This window comes from Lacerta agilis, chromosome 11 (genome assembly GCF_009819535.1).
Source record: "Lacerta agilis isolate rLacAgi1 chromosome 11, rLacAgi1.pri, whole genome shotgun sequence".
Classification (NCBI taxonomy): domain Eukaryota; kingdom Metazoa; phylum Chordata; class Lepidosauria; order Squamata; family Lacertidae; genus Lacerta; species Lacerta agilis.
Genome location: NC_046322.1, coordinates 21216672 through 21239394, shown reverse-complemented (window position 1 = coordinate 21239394; position 22723 = coordinate 21216672). Strand labels below are relative to the sequence as shown.

The window sequence follows — 22723 nt, the reverse complement described above, 5'->3', positions numbered from 1 at the left end:
CCAAGATGCCTTGCTTAGACAACTGGTATCCTTAATCAGGTAGGTTATAGGAACTATGCATTATCTCCCCCTCTCCCTTAAATCTAACTATCCTTGTAAGCTTGTAGAACTAATGCATGTATGTGTTCTATCCATTAATTTGGCAACTCACTTCTACCTATGTGGTCCTTAAGTAACAGGGCACTAAAGCCATTGGAGATGTCAGGCTCTGATGTAATCCCACCTTTGGAGATCTGGCATCTGGTCTTGGGCAGCTTGAACAGGGTATATCTGTTCATTTGCCCTTCGAAAAAGCAAAAGCTCCATATTTCCACACTCCTCACACCTTCTCCTCCTCTGCTGCTGTCTCTTTGCTACCTGTCTCTTCTTGCATTGTCACTGCAAAAAATATCAGAATTCAGCGTCAAGTCAAATACAGACAAGTGCCAGTCTTGCATGGCTAAACTCTCTGACTCCAACAGCCAAAGCAAGTGCCTCTTCTATCTGGGTGAATTCCATTTCTGGAAACTTTCCAACACTGTCTACAGTGAAATTAACTTCATCTGCCTAAGAGAAAGAGGACAATTGGGGAACAAGGTAACACTCACACATTGTTTGCTTTATGATTTTATATTTAATAAAAGAAAATGCTTATCTCTATGTACATTTCCCACATAGTGGACATCGAGCAGCTCTTTGGAGCAATGGTGCCCCAATTTCATTAGCTATGTGAGGGACCACAGTGGTGTTTGAAATTTAGCTTTGGCTGTGGATGGTCACTTTTAGTAAGCCTCTGTGGTTTAGTGGGTATGTGTAAAACATATTATGCCCATTTCAGTTATAATAATTTCACCAGGCATTAAGTTGGAGGATTATTATTATTATTATTTTTAAAAAAACCTATCCCAAATCTAGGATATCTTAATTTAAATACAGCTGTGTATGCTGTTTATATGCTGAATTTTTTTTTGTAGGTGTCTATATGTGATAGTACTTTTAATGCGGCTTATGCTAGTTGTGTCATGGACAGTACAGTCGTACCTCGGGTTGTGTTCGCTGCGCATTGCAAATGGCACAGGTTACAAACGCACCAAACCCCGGAAGTAACGAAACAGATTACGACCCGTGCATGCGCAGAAGCGGCGCTGCGGGTTGCGGACTGCTCCGGATGTGAACGGGGCTCCGGAACGGATCCCGTTCGCATCTAGAGGTACCACTGTAGTCAGTAAACAAATTTCCAAAACCTGAATGCAATCCATTTTGGTTTATTTATTCAGAGAATTGGAACATGAATCTCAAGGTTTTTGTTATAAAATTTTATGGTGTTCTATCAAATCACCTTGGAGGAATTAATAGAGATGCGGTTGAAAAATACATTGTCTCTGTTTCCAGGAAAGCATTCATTTGGTCCTGGCATCATCGGGGATAGAGGGCTCATTCTAAGAAGAAAATAGTATCAGGACAAGCCGTGATGATTACTTGCTATGTTGGTTGGCCACCCATATATAAATTACCACTGAAAGAAAAATAAGCTAATTACTAAAATAAATCAGCTCCTATAGGTAATAATACTGATTACAAAACATGGTATCCAGTATTAGCCTTGCTCAGAGTAAGCCTATTGTAGTTAGTGGACCTGACTAATTTAGGTTCATTCATTTCAGTGAGTCTACTTTGACCAGAATTAGAAACAACTCCCAAGTTAAGATCTCAAATCAATTTGGTAGACTAATTCCCAGGAATGCAATTTAAAGGTGTTAAAAGTTTCTGTTTGTGGGTAGGGAGATGGAGAGTTTACAAATAGAGAAGAGATGAATGGTTCATTTTTCATAGAGTCTGCTTTTGCTTTCCTGCCACTTCAGACTGTGGCATTAGCCCCTTCACGTTGCTTCTGAGAGTGCTAAACTAGAAGCAGTATTGTAAACAAAGGGAACATGGAAATGATATATGCAACTGAAGCAGTGCATTACTCAGTTCCTTTCCATTTTAGACAGCTGAACAGCTCCAGCATGTTGCATACTGCCATTTAAACCCACCCGCTGAAAGCAAAAGCATCCAGGAAGACTGTGAATGGTGGGGGTTTTTTTTCCATAAGAATAGTTACGTTTGGACCTCCAGGAACTTCTTTTAGGTTTTTTTTTTTTTAAAGCAGCCACTAGAAGATTGGTTTATAATAGAAGAGTTAAGGGCATGGCAACTTTCCAAATTCCCATAGTCGGTAAACCCAGATGTTACCTGTCAAGTTGCTCATAGCTTTAACAGATCTGTCACAAGGTCAGACAAATACAATTTCCCCATTACTTTCCTTGGCTCCTTTTCTTAAGTCTTCAGTTAAGATCAGTGGAAGAGTTGAATCACAGTCATTGACCTCATGTATTTAGTTACGTTGCTTTACTCTGATGTTTTAAAAAATTCAGACATATATTGGGCTTTAAAACACAAAGAGCAATATAACATAAACCATTTTGTGGGCTTGTACCACATGCTTTAGTCTATTTCTGCAATTGGCGTATGATAAGAGCCTGGCTCCCTTTAATGTGTTTGTGTGTTATAAAATGCAGCTTCAAACATTGTTATGGACATATATTGATTGATAATTCCCAGTGCAATTTTTGAAATATCAGAATTGTAACTAAGAGAGGAAGTGGAAAATACATATACAGTGGTACCTCGGGTTACAGACTCTTCAGGTTACAGACGCTTCAGGTTACAGACTCCGCTAACCCAGAAATAGTAACTCGGGTTAAGAACTTTGCTTCAGGATGAGAACAGAAATTGGGCGGTGGCGGCGTGGCAGCAGCGGGAGGCCCCATTAGCTAAAGTGATGCTTCAGGTTAAGAACAGTTTCAGGTTAAGAATGGACCTCCAGAACGAATTAAGTTCTTAACCCAAGGTACAACTGTATATGGGTTATAGGAACTGTTGTTGCTAGTCTGTCCATCTCTTGCATAATGTTCAGCATCAATATTGGAACATGTATACAAAACACAACTGGCATGATCCAGCCAACATGAGGTGCTCTTAGTATTTCAGTGTTGTTGATCCACAGATGTGCCTTAACTTCCTATGAAATAGATGGAAATTAAAAGGGCTTCCTGCTGACTGAATGGATTAGGATATTTTTAGTATCCAAGTACTATATATTCTTCTTGATGTGAAACTGTTCTAGAATTTGTACTTAAGTATATTGAGCATATTGCTTTACATTCTTTACATACATTCTGTTTTCAGTTGGTTAGATTAATGTACCCTGATATCAGGTACTGACTACACTCACACATAACGCTAAGCCAAACCACGGCTGGCACAAACACGCTGGCTCCCAAGGAGGAAATTATAGCTGCTTTTCTCCTCCCTAGACGTTCTAGCTCAGTGCAGGGCAGCAGCTAAGTTAACGTTTGGCTTAGCTTGTCACCCAGACTAGGATCATGCTTGAGCAAATTGTTTCTTCTTGGCTACAGTTCATGGTAAAGAAAGAAGGGACCTTAACTACTATCCCAGGTTCAGATAACATGCTAAGCTAAACCTTAGCTTAGCTGCCCTACTAAAAGGACTCCAAATGCTTCATAACCTTTGGCATTTTTAATGTGTGCATTAATAAATTGCCTTTATAAAACTAGCTGTCATTATGTTGTATATTTGAGTAGTGAAATGATTTGTTCCATAAAGGCCTATCATCTAGTCATGGATTTGTCATTACAGTTTGAAATATTCACATACAGTGAAAACTCCTTGTTGCGACTTATTCTCACCCATAATTATATGGTTTTGAGTAGCCTTTGGATTCTTCTAGGATTTCTAAGCACAGGTACAGAAATGTAAGGCATAAAGGAAAATATATTGATGCCGAGTCTAGTCAAATTCATTTTCATTTGCTATAAATATTGGGCTGTCTGGAGTCATCTTCACTATCATGTAGCTGAACTCCCAGTTAGCTCCACACATTTTAATTTGTCTATTACTAGTCTGCTGCCAGGCAGTAATAAAAATATATTAACTTTCTGATCAAATGTTATGATCTCTCTCATTTTCTTTCTAGATGGTTTATTGTTCCACATTATTCTTTAATTTGTTCATTGTTAATAGGTTTTAGTATCTTATCACATTGATTTGGTGCCAAACAGAAACCCCAGCTATCTTTTGAACATCTGTTCAGGCTATTAATAGTCTACACTTTGATTTTTCAGACAGTTGTAAATGTGAAGCAAAGGCACAAACCTGGCTCATTACTTTTCAGTCCTTATTTCATGTTTAATTTTTATTGATTATAGATTGTACATATACATATACATATACATATATTCTTGAGTTATTTACAGCATAAATCCTTAAATTAATACATTATATATCTACCCATACAAATCTTTTTCCACTCGTGACTTCCCACCACCTCACTGCGGTTTACTTTTCAGTCCTTATTATTATTATTATTATTATTATTATTATTATTATTATTACATACTGATGTATGCACCTCTCTTAGCTCTTTTATGTGCAGGTCCTTCTACAAAAAAGCCTGAAGCTTAGGAAACATTTTTGTTTGAGTGGTTGCAAGTGGGTGGAATTAAACTGATATTGCGGGGACAGGCTTGCAGTATCCGTTATGTGGTTTGGGAGAGACATCATAGAGCCTGTTTAAAGTTAGCTATTGAGATGCATTTACTGTATGTGTTGTAGCTTATCTTAAAAGGTAAAGGTACCCCTGACCGATAAGTCCAGTCGCGGACGACTCTGGGGTTGCGGTGCTCATCTCGCTCTATAGGCCAAGGGAGCTGGCGTTTGTCTGCAGACAACTTCCGGGTCATGTGGCCAGCATGACTAAGCTGCTTCTGGCGAACCAGAGCAGCGCACGGAAACGCCGTTTACCTTCCCTCCGGAGTGGTACCTATTTATCTACTTGCACTTTGATGTGCTTTTGAACTGCTAGGTTGGCAGGAGCTGGGACCAAACAATGGGAGCTCACCCCATCATTGGGATTCGAACTGCCAACATTCTGATCGGCAAGCCCTAGGCTCAGTGGTTTAGACCACAGCACCACCCTTAAACCTCCTAAAAACATACAGTGACATCAAACATATAAACAGAATGAATGTGGATTTGTGTTATTTACATAACAAGTCATCACTTGTTACCTTTGCCATTCTCTTTGTCAACTGGACCCCCTTTTCCTTTTCTCCTCCACTATTTAAACCAAGGGTGTAAATACTTTGTGATGGGAACCTGGATCCTATGTATGCCTTGGAGCACTTTCTTGGCTGTTTATACTGTCTGTGGACTCCTGACAACTTTCCAAAGTTCAGAATCACAAGATTCACTTGCTTCCCTTGGAACCTCCATCACAACTGAGACCTTCATAGGAAGCCCTCCTTGTGCCACCTGCAGATATTGGCAGGGGCAGGTGGGACCTTTTCCATGGTTGCTCATGGACTGTACAGCTTTTTCCCCAAGGAGATCCTCCTGACGTCTTGCAGCTTGTTTGATGTAATTTAGTTGGGCACAGTCAGTGGCTTAAATTCTTTTTGTTTTCCTTCCGACTCTGATAATACATTACTTTTTATGGTTCTGCTCTTCCTTCTGACATGATTTCATATGGCTGGTATTAACAATATTGTAATTTGTTGTATTAGTCTTTTATAATGTGTCTTATAGTATCTTAAACTGCCATTCTGAGATAAATAATACAAGCAGCCCTAATCACCTGGCCTACCAACTTTCCCCTATATAAGCTAGTCTTCCCTTCCAATTGAAGAAACATTCAGCCTCACACTGTATAATTGCCTGAGGCAAGGGAATGGGGCTAGGCACATCTACAGTGAAGCAGCCTCCTGAACATTGGCTTGCAGCTGATAAACACAAGCAGCATCTCATTGGCTGTGGGTTGCAGGGGCTTATGCGGAATGGACAAGTGGACCCACTCACTTGTCCATTCCGCATAAGCCCCTGCAACCCACAGCCAATGAGATGCTGCATGGTTGTAGTCACATGAGGCAAAATGCCCAAATAAGGCCAGTGAAGAGCACTTATAAGAAACAAACAGATAATCAGAAGCAAGAGCCTGGTACTTGATAGGCAACTTGTTATAGTTACCAGTCAGACTTTCCTCATGTCCTGCTCCACAGAGGAAAAGAATGTCCCACCATGCAAAGTCAGACTACATAACATGTGAAGTGGCCTCTACTATCTGTATTGTCCACATATTCATGATCCGACTTTCTTTAAACATGATTGCCTTGCTCTCCATGTGGTTATCAAAAGAAAAATGTGATGTTTCTACTATGCTCATTCAGACAAGTACTCAGTTATACCAATAGCTGCTCACACAAGCAATTCAACATTTGAGTAGTGAACTGCACCTCCTCTTCCTGTAAACAAGAAGTCACAGCTAGTGAACTAACTTGCTGTGCTCCCTTATTAAAGGATATCACTCAAAAAAACTACACTTGAAATGGGTTACTGTATTCTTCAGATGTCCCTTGAATTCACCTGGCTCTATTGGACAGATTTTCCTTGGCTTCAGACACTGAATCTTCCATCGTATGCCGCCTTTGTAATTTAATCCACTTCACCTCTGTTTAACCTTACAACAACTTAATCTAGATGCATCCCAATACTAACATATATTAAAATGACTTTGTTCAATCCCTCAACAAGTGTTCACCAGCTGTACTACTAAAATAGATAGGGCAACATCAGTATTGACCATATTACTTCAAAAATGCAGATGTCAAGTTTATTCAAATCTGCTTTGCTTTCATGTTATCTGCATCAAAAATAATTCTGAAAATACACGGTAATTCAGTGAAGATATAGAATTCCGAAAAATGAAGTTGATAGCTAAGCAAGAGGGCACTGTGCCATCTCATGTATAGTGATAAAGTAGCAGAGGGGAGACCAACTAACACAATTACAGTAGGAAAAATAATTTAACATTTTAGCAGACTGTCTCTTCAGCATGTATGGTGTTAATATTTAAAACTCATTGAATCATGGCACTTTTTGGCAGAAATTAATGATACATCTCTGTTCTGTTAGCATATGTATATTTGTGTTTCGTCCCCAGCAGTTCTTCCAGGAATGACTTGGCAGCCTCATAGCTACTATGTTAGTGAAGTTAATTGTCACGGCAAAATGATAATATTATGAAGCTAATACTTCCAGGATGTAATGGAGACTTTGCAGTCTCCAATAGAATCAAATGTTACAGACAGTCTGGGTTTTTAGGGTGCATTAATTTTGCCGAGTTGCTTGTCTGCCTTGCATTGACACAAGCTGCAGATAGGATGGCAGATGATCCATGTAAAATAAACCTCCCATCATTCATCTTGGCTAGGATGAACTGAGAAATATTTTTGAACCTCTTTGAAAATGACTCTGATGTGGGAATTGCAATTCTTGCCGTGTGTGTTCAAAACATACGCAAGTATTAATTGTCATAACTGTTGAACAGTTTCTGGTTCCTTGCCTCTCCCTCAAATTCATATTCTGTACTGCACATCTTTTGCAATTTTTGGCAATCATATACTGTACATTTGTTTAGTCCTTCCAGCTTGGCTACATCATTTCTGATCTGGGCACTCCTCACAGCCCACTTGTTTCTTGTTATATTTTGTTTTTGTTTTATTCCAGCCTTCAAAACCAGACAGGATGCTTCATGTATTTTCTGATGCTGAAACAAACTTCCACCTTAGGAAATCTGTGTAGCCTCTCATGTAAACATACTACGATATACAAAAAACATTCTGCTGTGTAATTTATATACTACTTTTTGACCCAAATGCCTCCAATCATACAATCAAAACATAGCAAAATTGTAGTAAAACAGCAAAAAACAAAAATGCAGTTGCACTGAAAACATATTGGAAATATCTGCAAATAAGCAGAAGAAACATCAATCAAACCAGCACTGTCTCTCAACTAGGATGTACTGTACACATTCTCCTCCCCATCACTCACTTTGGAAGACATGTTCTACCAATCGGCTCCAGCTCTGGAGCAGAAACCGCCTCTCTGTCACTGCAACCAACAGACAAGATATTCACTAATCTTTTCCAAAATGGTTACTCTTTTACTTTAATTGTATTTAACTGTCTAAGAAGCATATGGTTCTTGTTCAGTGCTTTTGACACAGTTGTTCATTATTTTCTTCTTTTTAGCTCTAGTTTTAGCACTTTGTGAATTTTTTCTTCTCATACAGTATTTCTACCATAGTTACTATGCTTGCCGCCATCAATAATTCATTCTCCCTTTCCTTTCTTTTGTCTATCAGGGCTCCTCAAGGGTCAGGTTATTTGCTTTTTTATTCTCTATCCCAGGCATGTCCAACAGGTAGATCGTGATCTACCGGTAGATCACTGGACGTCTGTGGTAGATCACCGGTAGATCAGTGGCTTCCCCAAAGAAGCAAAAAAACTTTGGCTCCCCTAAAAAAAAAACCTCAACGACTTTGCCCTGCACCCCTAAAATGACCTGAACCACCAAAACAAGGCTTCCCTTCCTAAAAAAAGCTCAATGTTGCTTTCCTCCTCCCTAAAGAAGCTCAACAACTTTTACGTGAACCCCTAAAAAAGGGCTTTCCTTCCTAAAAAAAAAGCTCAACAACTTTGACCTGAACCCTCCAAAAGAGGGTAGATCACTGCCAATTTTTAACTCTGTGAGTAGATCGCAGTCTCTTGGAAGTTGGCCACCCCTGCTCTATCCTTTAGATCAGGGGTGGCCTGCTGCCCGGATCAGGTCCTCCAAGCCATTTGAAGTGGCTCACCTGGATAGCTCAGTCAGTAAAACATGAAACTCTTAGTCTTGTGGGTTCAAGGCTCACATTGGGCAAAAGATTCCTGCACTGCAGGGGGTTGGACTAAATGACTCTTGTGGTCCCTCCTAACTCTATACAGGTGAAACTCAAAAAATTAGAATATCGTGGAAAAGTTCATTTATTTCAATAATTCAACTTAGAAGATGAAACTAATATATGAGATAGACTCATGACATGCAAAGCGAGATATGTCAAGCCTTCATTTGTTATAATTGTGATGATTATGGCATACAGCTGTTGAAAACCCCAAATTCACAATCTCAGAAAATTAGAATATTGAATGAAATCAACAAAACAAGGATTGCAAATAGAACAATATCGGACCTCTGAAAATTAGAAGCATGCATATGTACTCAGTACTTGGTTTGGGCCCCTTTTGCATCCATTACTGCCTCAATGCAGCGTGGCATGGATGCTATCAGCCTGTGGCACTGCTGAGATGTTATGGAAGACCAGGATGCTTCAATAGCGGACTTCAGCTCTTCTGCATTGCTCGGTCTCATATCTCTCATCTTTCTTTTGGCAATGCCCCATAGATTCTCTATGGGGTTCAGGTCAGGTGAGTTTGCTGGCCAATCAAGCACAGTAATCCCATGGGCATTGAACCACATTTTGGTACTTTTGGCAGTGTGGGCAGGTGCCAAGTCCTGCTGGAAAATGAAGTCAGCATCCCCATAAAGCTTGTCTGCAGAAGGAGGCATGAAGTGCTCCAAAATCTCCTGGTATACGGCTGCGTTGACCCTGGACTTAATGAAGCACAGTGGACCAACACCAACAGCTGACATGGCTCCCCAAATCAACACAGACTGGAAACTTCACACTGGACTTCAAGCATCTGGCATTGTGTGCCTCCCCATTCTTCCTCCAGACTCTGGGTCCTTGGTTTCCAAATGAGATGCAAAAGTTGCTCTCATCAGAGAAGAAGACTTGGGACCACTGAGCAACAGACCAGTTCTTTTTTTCTTTAGCCCAGGTAAGATGCTTCTGACATTGTTTCTTGATCAGGAGTGGCTTGACGAGAGGAATACGACATTTGAAGCCTATCTCCAGGATCCGTCTGTGTTTGGTGGCTCTTGATGCACTAACTCCAGCCTCAGTCCACTCCTTGTGAAAATACCCAACACGTTTGAATGGTTTTTTCCTGACAATCCTCTCCTGGCTGCAGTCATCCCTGCTGCTTGTGCACCTTTTTCTTTCACACTTTCCCCTTCTGCATAACTTTCCATTAATGTGCTTTGATACAGCACTTTGGGAACATCCAGCTTCTTCTGCAATTACCTTTTGAGGCTTTCCCTCCTTATGGAGGGTCTCAAAGATGGTTTTCTGCACAACTGTCAGGTCAGCAGCCTTTCTCATGATTGTGATTCCTACTGAACCAGACTGGGAGACCATTTAAAGGCTCAGGAACCCTTTGCAGATGTTATGGATTGAGTACTGCACCTTTTCACAATATTCTAATTTTCTGAGATTGTGAATTTGGGCTTTTCATCAGCTGTACACCATAATCATCACAATTATAACAAATAAAGGCTTGACATATCTCGCTTTGCATGTCATGAGTCTATCTCATATATTGGTTTCACCTGTTAAGTTAAATTACTGAAATAAATGAACTTTTCCATGATATTCTAATTTTTCGAGTTTCACCTGTAATTCTTTGTCCAGTCACCCATGCACAGGCTTCCGCTGACCCGGCTAATTAGGTAAATCCCCACCCATAGCTCTCTCATGGTGCTTTTGCACTAGCAAAACACCATTTTATGCTACTATCACTAAGTGGTGAACATTCACTTGTGTGAATCAGCCCTCAGTAGCTAAAGGTATTTTTAAATTAAGTGTTGCCAGTGTTGATGTGCTCAAGAAGGCTTATAGATGTCTGTCCTAGATAAACTTGGCGTCCCAATAGTCAGAGAATTTGCAGCCAAACCTAATTCTGGGCATCTTTTTTGGTAGTGCCAAACCATGGGAAAGCACAGGCAAAGTTTTCTGATAGAGCCTAAAGCTATGTGAAAATTAACTTACTAATGGAGTACACATTCACAGACAGACAAACCTTTGGGCCCCTGGAAGTGTGGAAATACTAATTACTACCACAATTTGTTTTGCTGGGTGCTGCTTTGTATAAATAAATGTAACAGGGTTATTATGACATTTGGTACAACTGAAGAGATGTTTGGTGTGGTTTACCAGGGAGTTTTTAAAAATACAATAAATAATTAAAACAATAAGTTTATAACAGCAGGACTTTTAAAAATAACATTGGAAATTAAAGTAGCAAGTCAGCAATCCTTAAAGCCTGGGCAAATGAGAAGGTCTTCATCTGGTGCCAAACAAGAAAAAAAAAAAAATCGAAAAAAAAATCACTCAGCACCAGGCAGGTTTCCCTGTAGAGAAAATTCCAGAGCCAGGGCGCCACATAGCAACACAACACCATATAGCACCATAATGCAACATGGAGCTACTTCATGTACTATGATCCTAACAACTGTATGATTCAAACTCCTTGTTGTGTATCTCTAAAACGGTAATTGTGACTTTCTGCAACTTTGTATGTGCTGTGTGTGTATATGTATGTGTGTGTGTTTCACTGCTGCTTTAAGGCAACAGGTTTCTGCAGTTCCTGACCTGTATAATTGTTGAACAAATCTCTCTCCCCCTCCCCCATTAGTTTAAGCCCAGGCAATTTGCTCTTCTGTCTTACCTATACAGTACCTTGATCAATCCTCATACACTTTTTAAAAGAATATAAATGTACTTACCAGTCGGGATACCAACAAAAGTAAATAGTGCACACTGAACAGAGTTTGGGGCATGAATTTCTCATGCAACAGTACCACCACCTTCCAGTGTTGCATGATAAAACCAAAGCCACTAAGACAAACCCATACTTTGAATCCTGACCATATAAATCACAGTTCATTATAAACTATGATGCTATGGCCTCCTCATTCTGCTTCATCTCCTCTGAGTCTGAAATCCTAAGAATCATACTCTAGGCATATACTGGCATTGGGGAATCACTTTGCGGCTGCATTTGCCAATTTGATTTGAATTTTCTATCTTCACTGTGGTGGACTAGGCACACTCTGAAACAAGGCATTTTTATTACCTCTGTGTAATCTGAAGCTTCACTTCTTGTTGTTCTCCTGACACTTATGCCTGTTTCCTCTTTCAGATTCCAATGTGGCACATTGCCTGTGGTGTGAAAGACAAGATGAAGAGAGATTCATTCCATGAATCTGTCTGCAGCTGGTCTTATTTTAAAAACAAAACAGTGTGGCTGGCACTCTTTGGTGGGTGCTAATCATCCGGTGGCACAACACAGACTAGCCTTTCGGGGTTTGAAATTTGAATCTACTCCAAAGCTTGAACTTTTCCAGTTGGCAGAACAGTTTGCTGTTACATTATCTCCCAGTGCTAGTGTATAAACATTTTTCTAGCACATATTTATTTATTCTTCACTGATACTCCCATTACCCTCTTTTCAACTTGGCATCTTGCATTTCCAGTGGGAAATGTCTTATTTTGGAGTACAAATAGAATAATAAAAACAATAATTTTAGTTCAGTTGACTTTCTAAGAATGCAAATTACTCATTTTGAAGCTATATGAACTTAACAGTGAATGTGATCTGAATGAGTGACAGTTTTGTGGCATCACTTCCAGAGGGTCAGTCCCGCTGCTAATGGCATATAAGGGATTTCTTACAAACAAACCTTAGTTCATAAATCCTACATCAGGAACTAGTGGATAGTTTTTTCCTCCAGGCAATCATTTTTATAAGAATGTTAAATGCTCTGTGTGACTCGTTTGCTGTGAAGGATCCTAAAGGTCTCTATTGAAGGAAGTGGGAATCATCTCTCTTTTGGGTTATGGAAATATAATATTCTCTCAACCCTAAAACCACAATATCTCATAGGGAAGATGCAATCTCCCTCCAGCCCAGCTAGCACATCAGTTCTAATTTAGTGAGGCTTAGAAAAAGAATGCAAGAAGAGCCCTGCTGGATAGAGCCAAAGATCCATCTAGTTCCACATCCTGTTCTCACAGTTGTTGTCGTAGTTGTTAATTTTATTAAATTTATATACCACCCATGTTCTGAGGATCACAGGGCAGTTTACAGTATAAAAACACAGTTACTGATCTGTAGGAAGACCTCTCCTCTTATTCCATGACTTTTAAGCTTAAGTTTGGTGAGATGCTTTATCAAACTTTTTTTTTGAAAGTCTAAGCACACAGTGTTGACTGGATCATCACCTCTATCTATATGTTTGTAGGCACTACCAAATACCCTTAAAGGGTTAAAGAGACAAGACTTACCCTCACAAATGCCATGGTGCTTCAGCCAGACATATTCTTCTCTATATTTGCTTGGTAATTTGTTGTATAAGTATCATGGATATCTGATAAATTATGTATATGCGACTTAACTAATGGTGATTAAATTCTGTTTCACAGTCACACTCACACTGATCATTGTGTTCCTTTTCATCTTATTTTTTAAAAGAGATAAAATGCTACCATATTATAACACTTTGGGGTCCCTTGTTATACTCAGAAGCACTGTCGTCCATGATTTTAGCGCTGTATCTCGCTTTTGGTGCTTGACTGGCCAGGATTTAAGCTGCAAACTGTCAGCCGTGCACAGAAATCACATACACTTTGTCATATTCAATATAATAGCATTTACAAGGTGGTCCTACATTTAAAGGATTTGGGGGGATGTTGTCCTCCCAGTTCCTTATCTTATTTTTCAAAGACATTATATTGTATGTCTTTTGTGATGTTTTAGAGGGAAGCTGTGTGGTGAAGTAACACTAGACCTTACAGCCCTTGATATGGAAATTGCAGCATAATCTACTGGTATGCAGCCTCCTTGGTTCCTGCATGGGACATGGCTATAGTTGATGAGTTTCTCATTCAACTAACCCTCGACCTCATAAAATTGGACCCGTACTTGAAGCCCACCCTTTATAATGCCAGGTTTTTTTCTCATTTTCAGCCCATGCAGTTAACTTGTATCTAGTTTAAAAATAGTCTTTTAAAAGAATCAATTTCATGGTGAATGCATCTAGTCAAACAAGCCATTTAAACAACATATTACTCGTGTGTAGCAGACCATTTTACAAGTACCTGATAGTTTTACAAGCCTGTGTTTCAGACAGGGTAATTGGTTGTCTCTGATATTCGAGTTTGGGACTTAGACTCATTAACTTATTTCAGTGAACAGAATATTTCTCAGTTTTGTTGTATACCAGGTGCCATTCCTAGTGCCACTCCTATTTTTATATAATACAAATAGGATGCAAGAGTAGAGGCTTAACTTTGGGACACAAATAAGCTAATTAAATGCTGTCACCCTTCAGGCTTTTCACTAGGTGTGAGATATCTCACAATATATCTAATTATGATTTCTGTACTATTTCAGTAAAATTGTCACCGTCTCTTACTCTATATGTGTATTTGGCTTTGTAATGCAGGTTTTGGCTTGGATCCAAAAACGCCTTGCGCAAACAGAACGGAACTTCCACAAAGGATCCCTACCAAATTCTTCTGATTTCCTCCTGCTGCTCCCTGTGTCTCATCAGAGGGCTCCTTGATCCCCAGGAGGTGTTTGAGCAGGTCCAGGGGCTATAGCCAGGAAACCTCCATTGCTTGAGAAGAGTTCCACTCACTCTTCTTTGGATCCAGCTCGTTGTGCATATGTGTGGTTTTGTGGCTTTAAAAAATGTACTGCACATAGTAAGATTGCTTTGGGCAAAGGAATTCCAGTATCCATAGTTATCCTGCATTTGTGGGTATTTCCATTCACTGCAATTGAAGAATAATTGCCAAGTGCACAGTTTGTCCCCTCCGTGCAGTAAATGCGGCATGCTCTGGATCAAGACAATGGAATAAACAATTACAATCCAGTTGGAAGCAAATGTTTCAAATGCATATGCTATGTATCATTATCTATTAGGTAACATTATAAAATAGCAACCAGCAAATAGAGCAGGGCAATTTTACCAACATTGGCAGAGTTACTAAAACTGGGGTGGTAGTGTACAAGTAGTTAAAGTGAGAACTGTTTTACGGGGAGAGAGAGAGAGAGAGAGAGAGAGAGAGAGAGATGAGACAGGAATCAGCTTCCATTGATCTTGCATGCTGATAGCAGTAGCTGTGCCTAAATCACTGACACCAGTGGTGGACTTTGGGCTTTACATTTCAGCAGCACCATATGCAGTACCAACATTGGGCGCACCCTCCCCACCTCTTGCCTTCCATTCTAAATCGTTGTTGCGGTGCCCCCTATGGCGGCCTTTCGGCTCAGTGCCCAGTACAGGCAAACTGGTCACACTCCTCCTAATCCGCCTCTACTGACATCCTTTGACCAGATTGTTGTTACCACACCTTTTTAAGATGATTTGCCATCTCTTATGATTTCCTTTTATTATTTGCAAAAAATGACTTTTTCTCTCAGAAGTCTTTATCATTCAATACTGAAAGGAGGAAGTGAGCCATTCATTTGGGGTTTTTTATTTAGAATATTCAGTTATGCTGACTAACGGGGATATAGTTGTATGTGCTAGGTCCTGTGGCTGCAAAACAAGCCCAGATAATCACCCCTCCATCACCGTGCTTGGCAGTTGGTATGAGGTGTGTGTGCTGATATGCTGTGTTTGGTTTTTGCTAAACCTGGTGCTGTGCAAACATCTCCACTTTGGTCTCATCTGTGCAGAGGACATTGTTCTAGAAGTCTTATGGTTTGTTTAGATGCAGCTCTGCAAACCAAACCCATGCTGCCATGTTTTATTTTTTATTTTTAGAGACATGAGACTCCTGGAAACTGTTCCAAACAAACCATGCTTGTTCAGCCTTTTTCTAATTGTGCTGTCATGAACTTTAACATTTAACACGCTAACTGAGACCTGTAGAGCCTGAGATGTAACTCTTGGGGTTTTTGCAATTCTCTGAGCATTGCATGGTCTGACCGTCCTTGTTGTGAATTTGCTGGAATGTCCACTCTTTAGAAGATTGGCAACTGTCTTGAATGTTTTCCACTTTTGAATAATCTTTCTCACTGTAGAATGATGGACTTTACATTGGTTGGAGATAGCCTTAGAACCCTTCCCAGTTTCATGGGCAGCAGCACTTGCTTCTCTAAGAGCATTGTGTCATCTTTCCTCCTTGGCATTGTGTTAAAACAGACCAGCAAACTGCTAAAACTTTGGCTTTTATAGAGGTGGGCACGCTTGCTGATGATCAATTAAGCAAGGGCATGTGATCAACAGCCCATGACTGCTACTTAATTCCTATGGCAGCAGAAAGGGTGTACGTAGTTTTTCACACATTATTTCTCCATCCTTATTTCTGTTAAATAAACCATAACACAGTTTAATATGTAGTGTGTCATTCATCTGAGGTTGTATTTACCTAATTTTAAGACGTGCTAAGGAATAAATTATTGCTATTATGTCCTGATATGTAAAACTACAGAATTCAAAGAAAGTGCACTTTCTTTTTCCCATGACTCCAATGTAGAGTGAAGCTGGAGAATCTTTTAACTGCTTTATTGGAGACTTATATGTACTAACTGCTTTATTGGAGACTTATATGTACTCTTTATCACTGTGGCCTGAAAGAAACTGTCACTTTCTCTCGTGTGTGTGTGTGTGTGTGTACAGGGTAAAAAAAAATGTTCATAAGAGCAGGGGGTGATATTACTAGAGTTTGAAGCATCAAAGCCTGTAATGAAATTATTAATTTCCTTTTGTTGCAGCAACTACCATGAGTTAGGCTGTCAACATGGGTGCTGTTGTCAGATTAATAAAAGCAAAAATTTGGGCTCCGGTTGATTATGTTACAGAGCAATGAGAATGAATGGTGATTGTCTAAAAGGTTTTCTTTTTAGTCATTGCTCTGTAAAAGAACAAACAAACTAATATTTAGTATTTTCAAATAATATGTTTGAAAATTCTTAATTCCAGCAGGTAGTTTTACTACCTTGGTAAATACAGGCCCCTGTATAATTAGTGAGGCAAAGAACGCTGCTCTTCCAGGAGGGGTGTGTGTGTGTGTGTGTGTGTGCTAAGCATTCTTTACATTAGAGGTTTGTGAAAATCTCAGGTTACTCAGCCATTTTTGTCAGCTTAGCACCAGCTGGCTTTGTTATCAAGTGGCTGCGCTAGATCCGTGGTTTGTTATGCTTTGTACAGCTTTTGCTTCCTCTCTGAATATAGCTGTCAGATTGTGTTTGCTGAAACAAGCCACAGTGGTCATTCATTTTGCTTCAGAATATGCGGTTAATGTACTATCATCAATGCAAAACCTTCGTTTTCAGCTAGCCAAAATCATAGCATGCATTCCTATAATTATAGTTCAGTTCAGCTTCTTAGTAGTGTATGTATGAACAGCATTATGGAATTTATTACCTAAGTGGGTTACATTTTTAATTATATACTATTATACATTGCCTTAACTATGATAGAATTTTTTTTTGAGAGAGAGATCCAAATCCCATTGTCTAACTGTTGTTGCTAATTTAGCCACAATAAAACTGACGTAGAAGGGATAATTCGGTAAGATATCCTAAGTGTATAGATAGGAGAAAGGGAGCATATTCTTGTGTGTCTCTTCTAACAATGCATTTTTTCAAGCTGCTTCTAAATTATTATTTCTTAATAACCCAAGGAGGTGGTTTAGATTAATGTTGTTGCCGCCATTTGTTTAATTAGTGTTTAAATTATGTTTATCATAAAAAAAAAATTTAAATAAAAGTCTTTCTCCTGCCTTTCTAAATGGTAATGTCAAGGATTTCATCTGAAGTATGTCTTCAAAAGAAGAATTAAATTCATACTTTAGCCAACAAAACTAATCTTCTCCATTTTAAATCACTTTACAAATAAATAAATTTTGCCTATAGATTGTATCTTGGTTATATATTACTTTTAGGGTATAATAGATTTTTATAGAACATAGGTCTGCCATGGGTCTGGATTTTTCCAGTCATTACAGGGATTTCAAATGCAGAATTGACATCGGGGGTGGGGGGGTGTTAGACAAGTCAATCGAAATTTCATGGTTTTTGGCATTTTTGTAAAAACAACAACAACAACAACAACAACAACTTTGGGGATTTTTGAAATAAAATCTGGGGTGCTCTGGTCCATACAATAGCAGTTACCGAAGATCCCTCCCTCCCTCCTTTCCTTCTTATACATTGTATGTTTTACTTTTTGAAATATGGCAATCCTAAAATATAGTACTATATATATTTAGATTTTAGTCCTTCCCCCCCTCACATACATTCGGTGCCTTGTACAAATATTTGAGAAATGCCTGCCAAGGCATTATTCTCCTAAATGGTCTTAATCACTATCCAAAGAGCTTGAAATAATGAAATAGGTTCCTATTGTTTTGAACAAGATGTAAAAGAGATTTTTCGTATCTGCTATTACAAGTGAGGGTTATGAAATCCATTGATATGTTGCCTATTGGTCTGAGAATAATAGAATCATAAAATATTGTAGTAGAGTTGGAAGAGGGAGCACAAGGATCATCTAGTCCAACACCATGCAATGTAGGAATCTTTTGCCCAAGTGGAGCTTGAACCCACGACCCTGAGATTAAGAGTCTCATGCTCTACTGATTGAACCACAAGCCATTCATAAGATATTTTGATCATTCACATGCAAACTTGTTAGAAATATAATGAACTCTTTTTATTCGTTATACAGTGGTGCCTCACAAGACGAAATTAATTCGTTCTGCGAGTCATTTCGTATTGCGAAAAATTCGTCTTGCGAAGCACGACCATAGGAATGCATAGGAATGCATAGGAATTCAATTCCCATAGGAATGCATTGAAATTTTCGTCTTGCGAAGCACGACCATAGAAAAATTCGTCTTGCGAGTCACCCTTTCGTTAGCGAATGCCTTTCGTCTAGCGAGTTTTTCGTTGTGCGAGGCATTCATCTTGCGAGGTACCACTGTATAGTTACAAATACAGATGTCGCTATAGCCATTCATTTTATCTTTAGCTGCTATTTTGTGTAAAATTAAAAGGTGAGCTAGGGGTTTAAAAGTCGCAAGTCCAGAGGAATAATTGAAGGGTCTTATTCAGCTTTTGCTTATGATGCTATGACGATCATCCACACGAAAATCTGATTACGTATGATCAACACCTCCAATGACGTTGTCAAGGAAATGGGTGCACTGCAAGTTACCATGATAAATATATTTTCTTTTGTTCAATATATTTTCGATAAATATATTTCTCTTGTTGATGAATATTTTGCATTTTGCAACAACAGTACTGCAGGTTAGAAGTTAAGTTCTAATTCTGAAGATGAAACTATGTGTTTCATAATCAGGGGTGGCCTGTATCATAAATGAAATCTAATTCTTTGAAAGATCTTCCTTTGCTTCTAAATGTATTGTTAGAATGGTGGTTTCCAAGCAGATCATTCGCCCCCAACAAAAACACCAGCATGTCACTGCATATAACCTATTTCAAGAACAGCTGTAAAGTAATTCTAAAAATGAGCATTCAAGATTCTTCCAACACCTTCTGTCTTGAAAAGAAAAGTAAGCCAAAAATTATATACAACAACTGATTTTTCGTATTGCTTTTTTAAAAAATAGATCAAAAAGTATTTGGAACTTGAACCACTTGCACGAGGAAAACGCTGGATACTTAAGCCCTGCTCCTTGGATGATATGGAAGCAGTAAAAGACAGCTTCAGCCTGCTGATAAATTTACTAGAAGACAGAGATCTTGAGCCTTCAAGAATGTGAAGAAAAGTCAGATGGTTCTCAGACAGCATTTTTCCTGTTTGTCTTACCTTCAGCTGAATTATGGTTTGGTATACAGAAGACTGTGTTAGAGCTTGCAATAAATATATTTTTGCATTTAGCCTGGAAAACCTGTTTATAAGTTCTGTGAATTGGGTTTGTGGTTATTTTCAGTAATGTTGCCTATGCTGAAATGGAGAGTTCCTTTAGTTTACCAACAATTCTGTGTACTGTATGCCATTTTTATGCATTGTTGTTAGAAGAACCTTAATGCAAAATTTTGATGCATATACAAAATTTCAAAGAATCTGTAACTGGATACTAAAAGATCTAGTGATGTTCCTGAAAAGAAAATATGTTTTTCAGGTCTCTGGCCATTACTTGTGTAATTATGCGGGATGAGCACACAAGCTATGTGGAAATTATAGTTGCTGAGAACCACAGTAGATTCTGAAGCCAAGGAACACATTTTTAATGCAAAGACTAGTCAGAACACCTACCTTTTAACATTTACAGTTTTATTTTTTTTTAAGAGACAAACCATTGATTTAGCAGAAGGTGAGGCAATTACAATAGGCATATCAGTATTTTGTTATCCATCAATTTGGAAGCATCTCAAGTGCTCAAAAAATAGCCTTTGTAAATTGTAGGTGTCAGTTAAGCTGATGATTGTGTAAAATTGTGGTGAAATCGGGGCTAACTTCTAGTACAGATAATGGAGCATGAACAATAAGCAGGTTTAAATAATCACTGGATGTATTCTATATAACTAGTATTATGCTAGAAGTCTTAGTGGCCATGGAATTATTATTTTTTATTTTTATTTTTAAAAGTCAGTGTCTTGGAACTATACTCAAAAGTCTGTGTTTCTTAAATACCCCTATTTTCAGGGGATCCAAGCTGTTCCAGACTGAATGTTGGTAGAAAGCTTTTCACCCAGAGCATAGTATGTTTTTGTTGTTGTTTTTGTTATATGTGACAGCACTCCCATTTAGTTCCAGGAATGTATCCCTTTCTCTCCCCAGGTTTACCTAGTCTTGGAAGCCCACAGACTGCTTCAGAGCTCAATACTGCCTGGGTTGTAGCAGTCAGTGGTGCAGCACTATGAAACTGGGCTTTTGGCAGTGGCATTGCTTGTGCGTACCAGGATGGAGGAAGGACAAGGCATCAGCCAGTTTGGAACAGTGCAGGTGCACAGTGGAAGCGCCAGATTGGGCCTGCCAGTGGGCCTGCACCACTGTGTCCTCACTGCCATCATGCCTCACCCACACTCCATCCCAGTAAGTGTGTTCATATGTGTTGAAAGCCACCCAGAGTGGCTGGGGCAACCCAGCCAGATGGGCAGGGTATAAATAATAAAATTATTATTATTATTATTATCACCAGTAAGTGGCAGTGGCACCGCCGTAAAGAGGCTGTCCACCCCACCAACCACTCCTGCACAATACAGCAGTGGATAGCTTTTCATAAGTTGCGTTTGAATGTTGAATATTATATTCCTCTACCAAGTACGGAGTGGAATAGATCTTGGTAAAATATTGCAGCATTGGTGGTTTTATAGCATTTGGGCATCTTTCTGTATTTTTAGCTTTGTTTTGTTTTAATTTCCAAAGTTAAATGCAGAATATCTTCCACTTGTAATTTTTGTATAATTTACTCTAAGATACTATTGAAAAGTGAAGGGTATCAAACAATTTCTCAATATATAATGCACTTTGATCTGTGAACCTATGTTTTTTATTATTATTTTTAATAAACACCATTGGATTTTTTTTGGGTAACATCTGTCATAAACTGTGAATTGCTTGTGAAGAATGCCACATGGTACGTTCTTTAGTAGTCGGGTGGCTGCTAAATAGGATTTGGAGCAAAGTGGAGAAATTGCTGAGAGCGATCAGAGGGCCAGAAATTCTGATAACTAAAGGTATGTATTCATTTTGCCATTATTTTGTACCCATTTCCAACCTGAAATGCACCTTTTATAGAGACTGGAGTTTCAAATATTTTAAAAAGACTTATGGTTCATCTCTGATCAGTAGCTGTCTAATTTATTTGAAAGAAATGAGCGGCATGTGAGGTGCGCTATGGTTCCTTGCATTGACCCAGGTAGTTCCTGATATGTTATTTTTGACACAGTTGAGGCTTTTGTGTGCATTTTAAAATGTGCAAATAAGAGAGGATTTGCAGAGAAAGAGGAAACAATATTCTCACTTGCTTTTTACTCCTTAACAGATCCCAATTTCTATTAGCTCAAAGGAGTGTCATCACCAATAGATGTGCCTCAAACTGTTAAAAGGGGTTTGCCTTCTAGTTTTACGAGGACCATCCACTACTCTTAAGGGCTTCAAAACTATGAAAAAGGAAGAGCTGAACTAGCAAAAGAGAAAATAAAGCTTCAGTTGCATTGTAGTGTAAATATAGACTAGGGTTGGAATCCTATGCTCACTTACTAGAAAGCCCCATTGAACCCACTGAGAGTTTCTTAGGGTTAAAATGTATAAGGATGGGTTGCAGAACCTTTATGACAATGCCTAATGACAGGGCCAGCCCAAGACATTTTGGCACCTGAAGCAAAGCATAAAATGGCACCGCTCCCAACCAGGAAAGAAGGGGTGAGTGAAGATCTACATCAGGAACAAGGGAGGAAATCAAGGTCTATATTGGGATCTGCGGCTCCTGTGGATCCTGCCACCTGACTTGCCTCATCTTGCCTCAAGGGTGGGCTGCCCCTGCCTAGTACACAATCACTTATCAAACATTTCTGATGAAAATTCTTACATAACTCCATACTGCATTTCATACTGCAGGGTGAAACAATACCTCATATCTGCTAAAGGATGGCAGAGAAGCCTTTTCCTTTTAATTGTTCTTTGGTGGTTCTATGTGGTAGCAGGATTTAAACATCAGTAGAACTTTGATGTGTTTAAACACTTCATTAAAAGAACACAGTTCATGATCTAATGCCATGTTTCTATCTAAAGTGATCTCGAATCTACATTAATCTACAAACAGCAACGAAGTTCTTCATGCACTTCATTGGCCTTCATCATACAGATGAAATGAACCCCATTCCTAAGAATCTGTGGAAATTCATTAAAAAATGAACATTGTCTCTTTTTTTATTTACGAAAGATGTTGTGGTTTAAGATCTTTATAGAC

At 39.0% G+C, this 22723-nt stretch overlaps 1 protein-coding gene across 5 annotated transcripts in view; it reads left to right on the top strand.

Moving 5' to 3' along the window:
- Nucleotides 1-21341, top strand: part of ARL15 (ADP ribosylation factor like GTPase 15) — a 178992-nt gene extending 157651 nt beyond the window's left edge. For 4 of the 5 annotated variants that reach the window (XM_033164793.1, XM_033164791.1, XM_033164794.1 and 1 more), the window contains one exon: nucleotides 19415-21341. In XM_033164793.1, the coding sequence (XP_033020684.1) occupies nucleotides 19415-19567 (153 nt within the window). In that variant the 3' untranslated portion in view covers nucleotides 19568-21341. The remainder of the gene's footprint in view (nucleotides 1-19414) is intronic. The other variant, XM_033164796.1, reaches the window with a different exon arrangement.
- The last annotated feature ends 1382 nt before the right edge of the window (nucleotides 21342-22723 follow it).